General features: G+C 48.0%; 1 protein-coding gene across 1 annotated transcript in view; it reads left to right on the top strand.

Moving 5' to 3' along the window:
- Spon1 (spondin 1) overlaps nucleotides 1-6,591 on the top strand; it is a 301,648-nt gene that overhangs the window by 23,908 nt on the left and 271,149 nt on the right. Inside the window, exon 2 of the mRNA XM_013347692.2 lies at nucleotides 1,210-1,316. Within this exon, the coding sequence (XP_013203146.2) occupies nucleotides 1,210-1,316 (107 nt within the window). The remainder of the gene's footprint in view (nucleotides 1-1,209; nucleotides 1,317-6,591) is intronic.

The raw sequence follows: 6,591 nt of genomic DNA on the forward strand, positions 1-6,591 counted from the left end.
GATTTTAGAATGATTAGGTAGTGGTTTTACTGTTTGCATTACTGCGTCTATTTTAGGGAGTTAGAAGACCACATGCCCCTCCCAGAAGGGAAATTGTGTAGCAGAATTATGTCAATGATGTAAGCCAAATGCATTGATTTTTAAACTTCAGACACATCCGTCAATACTTTTAAAGGAGCCATGTCAAGATGAATACATTCAGGGCATGAGTTCATGGGCAGAGTGTTAAGCTAGGGAGGAAACCCCTAATTCAGCGACCTTGAAAGTGTCTGTTCACCTCTCCATCTTAGATCCTTACCAGAGACATTGGAACCCTGGACTAGAGGATTCCTGAAAGTTCCAACAACCCTTCAGCCCAGATCTAAAGCCCAGAGTCTAGAGCACAGGATAGAGATACATCCTGTGTATTCATCTGAAGAAGCCTGTCTTAGATCCCAGTGCTGGGTTGTGTGGATACAGGGGAATGAAAACGGCCCTGCTTTCTTGAGTGAACTCAGACTTCTGCTGGGTCCCTTGATTTGGCAGGCAGAGAAAGGAGAGGGAGAGAGGAAGGCTGTGGGTAAGGCCTGTGGGAGGCAAACTTGGAAACAGGTATATGTTGAGTGTCCATGACACCAGGGGCAGAACTTAGGCAAGCACCTGGGGGAAGGGGATTGGAGGGGTGGTATAGTTGGGGTTACAGAAGATAAGGGCAAGGCCAGGGAACAATATGTGTCACCCAAGACATCCAAAAGGAATCTGGACTCCTCTTGGGTCACCCTAATAGAACTATAGCAGGATGAGATAATTGTCAAGATGGGAGTTTCTGACCAGGGTGATCTTTATCAAATTGAGATTATTAAGACAGAGTTCACCTTACCTCTGTCTGAGCAGTGCAGGAAATTTTGAGGATGCTTAGGAGGTTTTGGCAAGATGACAGTGAATGATTTGAGACCAGTTTGGACTACACAATGAGGTTCTGTCTCAGAAAACAAATACACAAATAAGTAAAGAAATAAATATAAAAAGGATTTTCAGATCAGACTTCAGATCTGGCATTTAACAAGCTCTTCTATAGAAGAGAGAGCTGAGCCTTTCTCATCCTCCCCCCAACCCGGCCCCTGTACTCCACAGGGAGGGGGTGTGGACAAAGTGCTCAGGTCTGGTCCTGTAAGTCAAACAGAGCACAGTTAATTGCTGTGCTAACAGTGGCTTTCTTGTCTCTCACAGTGACACTCTCTGCTGCTCCTCCCTCCTACTTCAGAGGCTTCACACTGATAGCCCTCAAAGAGAACAGAGAAGGCGACAAAGAAGAAGACCATGCTGGCACCTTCCAGGTAAGACACCAATCATTGCCACAGGCTTTTCCAGTGGCTTTGCCTGCCTGGCAGGTAGAAACCAAGTAAACTTGGGCTATGGGGAGGAGTCTATGAAAAAGGAGAGGTTAAGGCCTCTTGTGCAGTTTTTCACATGCTTCCTTGATGGTAGAGGTAGCCAAGTGGGCCGCCTCCACTAGAAGGACCCCTCGATTGGTAGCAAAGGCTGCAGGTCTGCTGGAGCGGGCTTGGTCACCCAGCAGGGCATGTTTCACTCTGGCAGAACCCACTGCTGGGCGGCTTTGGGCTCTCTGTGCCCTTGGCAACAGGCAGTGTGCAATGTGGAGCGAGTGCTTAGAACCTGGCTCCGACCTGCTGTTTCCCCTGAAGTAGGCATCTTGTGATTGACCGGAACAAGAGCTGGGATGGTCAGGTTGGAGGGGGTTCAAAGCCCAGGGAAAGGATGGTAAGGGAGTGTGGAGGCCGATTTGTGAGGGAAGGATTAAAAGAATTACACATGCTTTGCTTGGCTAAATGAGCAGACAAGTTTAGGAGGTGGTGGTCTATGACGGGGAATGAGGGGTGTGGGAGGGGCGTCTCTGCCCGCCACTGTGCCGAAGGCCACAGCAAAACGAAAGTGGGTCAGGAGAAGAAAGGGAAGCTCAGAGGCAAGGCCCTGACAATGAGTCATATTTCACTGTGGAATATTCTTCCGAGGGAGGGTGGCAGGAACACTGATCCCTCTCCAGCTAGATGTCAGAACGCATCCCAAAAGGGCTGCGGTGATTCTAGCGGGAGTTCTGGCCGAATCTATCCTGATCATTTCTGGTCTCCATTTTCTGTTGTTTTGGCATTCATTTTTGTCTGGCATTTGCAAACTCAGAAGAGAAAACGAGACGCCAGGAGAATGCTTACACTCAGAGCTGGCTGCTGGGGACTCTGGTGTGATGTGTGAGCTTCTCTGGAGACCCTGCCCCAAATAGCTTGTCCATTAGTGTCTTTTAATCACCTGGGGCCATCTATTCATTTGCGTGTGCACGCATACATGTGTGTGCCGTGGCATGCAGTGGAGGTCAGAGGACAACCGTCAGGAGCTGGTTCTCACCTTTCTCCACGTGGGTTCTGGGAATTGAATGCAAGGCTTCAGACTTGGTAGCAAGTGTCCTTGTCCTATGATCCACTTGCTGTCTCTTTCATTTGTTTGTTCATTGAGGGAGAAGAACATGGTCTTGCCATGTAGTCCTAGATTCCCTAGTGTAACTGCATAGCCCAGGCTGCTGTCAAAGTCACGGAAATCCTCTTGCTTCAACCCTCTGAGAGTTACAGTGGTCCCCATCATGCTCAACTAAGTCTCTCTTCTATGCACAGGAGTCCAGGCTTCTGGTCTAGTGAAATTGTTAGCTCTATGCCCATTTTGACAACCTTTCATGGGAAGAAACTCTCGGTAGGCATGCAAAAGAGTGGTCCCATAATGCCACCAACAACTCAGTGTGCTTGCTGCCTGCCAGGCTCTGCGCCAAGGGCTGTCTCTTATTTTAGCATGCCTTACCTGAACTTGGATCTCTCTTGAGCTTTGTATCTCTTCCTGATTTTTCCTCACTTTTCCCTTGGGGCTTCTGGCACCCTTTTTTGTTACCTGGCCGTGGTGGTGTTACCAGAAGCATCCGCGGCACGTGGGAACTTGTAAATGCAGAATCTGAGCCCACAGAGACCAGATGAGTCAGGCCGCAGAGCAGGGTCTGCCCCTGTATTTTAGCAAGCCTTCTGGGGAACGTGAGGCCCTGTGGATTGAGAACCTCGGGTGTCATGAGACATTGAGGAACCCGTGCCTCCTCCACCGGTTATAACAGGGGCACATCCTTGTACTGCTATCTGTCTTCTGATTGTCTCCACCAGCCCTGGGGAGCAGAGTGGATAAGAACATGAGAAGATCGATTTTCATAGTTACAGCTAACCGGGCCATCGTGCTCAGGAGTCAGGAACTTTCTGGTTTCCATTGACCTGATCCTCAGAGCAGCCCAATGAGGTGGGCACCGTTGCTCTCTCTATGCGGTGGATGCGTTTGGGGTCTCAGAGAAAGTAAGCAACTTCCCTAAAGCCACCAAGCTCTGTATGATAAAGCTGGGCTTCAAATCCAGCCCAGGCTCTATGTTCCTGTTTATAACCATGGTGTGGCAATTGGCATGTGCTTGTTCAGGGCCAAAAGGAGGCCGTGTGTGTGTGTGTGTGTGTGTGTGTGTGTGTGTGTGTGTGTGTGTGACAGCAGTGTGTGTACAGGGTTCCTGATGGAATCTAATTCTATTTCTTTCTTATAGCAACCTTCTGAAGTCAGGGTTGGCATTCTAATTTCTCCCAGAATAAAACTGAACCTTCATGGCCCTAAGTCAGAACAGGCTGACACCGCCAAGCTCCACAGGCTGGACTAATATGCTTCTCTCATAACGAAAGTCTTGATTCTTACCTTACCTTTGAACCATTAAATGCACACTCCACTGGTTCTCCTGGTTCCAGGGATTAGTGGAGCTGGGGGGTCATAGACCAGATTCCCAGCTTACCTCTCCTGCACCTCCCCGCTGTAGCATGAACACATTTGAGAGTTGTCACCTTTCCTTGACTGACTGACTCGGTCATTTATTCAGCATCACTACTGGGTACTTCCTGTGCCTTGCGCTGACTGAGTTCAGCACTGGGGACCATGGTAAGACAGAGTTGTCCCAACCTGGTGAAGTTTACTGCGCTCTCCTTGCGGTCATCCAGTTAAGTCAACCTCTATAGCTGACAGGTGGAAGTCAAGCCACCCACTCGAATAGAAATAGAAGAATTATAATCACCACTGCCATCTTTGAAAATGACATTTAAAAAATAGCTAGATACACATTTTCATCCGATGCCTTCCCTTCCTGAAAACCCCGAGGACTTCATAACAGCAAAATTTGCACAACCTGGGGCTTTAGAGATGGCCCAGCAGTTACGAGCACTTGATGCTCTTGCAGAGGACCCTGGTTTGTTCACAGCACCCACATGACAGCTCACAACGGACTGTAGCCCCAGCCCCAGGAGATCCAATGCCTTTTGTGAGCATCAGGCACACATGTGGTGCACATACATACATGCAGACAAGACACTCATACACATTAAAGAATATATATATATTAATTTTGTATAACTCTAGATAAAAGATCACATATTTCTTTTAAACATTTTAAAAATATTTACTCATATGTGTGTGGAGGGGATGGGGTGACAGAAAACTTGCAGGAGTTAGTTCTCTCTTTCCACAGTTGGGCTGGACATCGAACTCCGGTCATCAGGCTTGGCAGCAGGCACCATTATTCCCTGCTGAGTTGTCTTGCTGCCCTCATCTTCCCGGTTCGCAGGGGGTGTCAGTTAGCTGGTTATGCTTCTCAATGCCTGGGGACTTAGCAGAAAACCCAGACTCACCCACCACATGTAAAAGCAACAGAAGCATGAAGCTGCCTCTGGCTCAGTGGAGAGGAAAGGGTTACTGCTCTGCTGGCTGCTGCAGATGTCCCGAAAAGAGCTGGGGTCCCCTCCTCTGCTCCAGCCATGGGTTCCAGGGTGGCAGCGTTGGCACACGGGGGTTTCTGGCTGCCAGAGTGGGAGAGACACTGGCGCTCTTTATGAGCTAGCTGGGTGTACTCAGGGCTAATTGCGACTGACAAGGAGTTCAGAGACCGTACTGTCTGTACAAAAGTGAACTCGCCAATCTTAACAATTCAGCTCACTAAAAACACACTGCTCCCTGGTCCCAGGCCCAGAACTGTCTCACTCACTCTTGCCTCCAGCAGGTCTCAGCCCCAGATGTCCTCTTCCAAAGGAACTCTGTCTTGATTCCCCTCCCCCATTTAAAACCACACTGCCCCCACCACTCTGACCCTGAGCTGGATTCTTTGTTCTTTGTGTTTATTACCAATGACACACTACCTAATCTGTTTCTGTTGCAGATATGTGTTTTCGTTCCTTTACCAAGCCTTCCGGGAGGTGGGGTTGTATTTATCTCCTTTGTGGCTGCATTCTCCACCCTCAGCGAATCTGCTCAGCACAGGGTTGGGCACACATATTTCCTGACAACATTTTCAGCACACCATTTGCACTGAAGTTGAAGGTGCTAACCTGTTATACCACTGCTTTATGCTTGATTCAGGACCTGTGAGTGTAAACTAGTCAGAGATAGTCTAATGAACATTCGCCCAAGATGAGCCCCAAGTCTTGCAAACAAAAGCCTTTAATTCTTCTGTATTTCTAAAATATGTTTCCATGACCTCATCACCAACAATAAAAGTTTATTAGAGTCTAATGAGTTCGGAACCATTTTAGAACCCCAAAAGATGTTTTGACACACTTTTCTAAAGCCGAAATACTGTTGCACACTTATTCTCAGAAATTATATCTGTAAGAGATTTTCTTCTCATTACATTAACGTCCCTTGATGTGAAGGGCCGTGTAAAATGCTGCCCCCTGGTCAGGACTGGCTGTTGCACTGTGGCTACCTGCACAAGACCTGTGCAAAATGGGGCCAGTCAATATACCATCATGGGTGGGGGAGGAGCTAAGGAGGTCATGTCCCTCCCCAAGGAGCCATTGACAGCTGATGGCTACCAGGAGAGAGGGAGGCACTTTCTTCAGTGGTGGCCACTGGTTAGTTCCCCATGCTCTAGTAAATGACCTCCCAGCCATACTCACGCAAGCAACCATCATTAAACTCAGTGGTTCACACACACGCACACACGATGAGGGGGAGCCTTTTTGGAAATAAGTGTTCAATGGGAGAGGGTAATGGGGTGTAGGTAATCAAAATATACACGTGTATACAATTGTTAAATTTTAAAGGATGTTAAGGATGTTAGGATTTTTTTTGAACTTATATTCACTCCTATAAAAGATGGAGTAAAACCACAGAACCAGTTTCCTTATTTGACCTTCACTAGGACAGATTCTCAGAACCACAGCTACAAGTGCGAATGAGTTGGGCGTTTCTGTGGTTTTGGTGCAGGCACACACTTTTCTCATTTCTGTGACTGAACATCTGAAAAAGTTCAGGGAGAAAAGAGTTAATTTTGGCTCAGCGTCCGTGGATGTTCCCATCATGGCAGCAAAGGTTCGGTTCGTGGCAGTGGGACCACCTCCTGGCCATAGTGGCAGGAAGCTGCTTCCTGGTAGGTCAGGAAGCAGAGAAAGGGGATGCTGGCACTCAGCTGGCCCCCTCCTTCTCTTGCTTTTTAAAAACATAATTTAGTCCTTTGACAGCTTCTTATGCACACACAGGCACACGCAC

The sequence above is a fragment of the Microtus ochrogaster genome, chromosome 8 (assembly GCF_000317375.1).
Source record: "Microtus ochrogaster isolate Prairie Vole_2 chromosome 8, MicOch1.0, whole genome shotgun sequence".
Classification (NCBI taxonomy): domain Eukaryota; kingdom Metazoa; phylum Chordata; class Mammalia; order Rodentia; family Cricetidae; genus Microtus; species Microtus ochrogaster.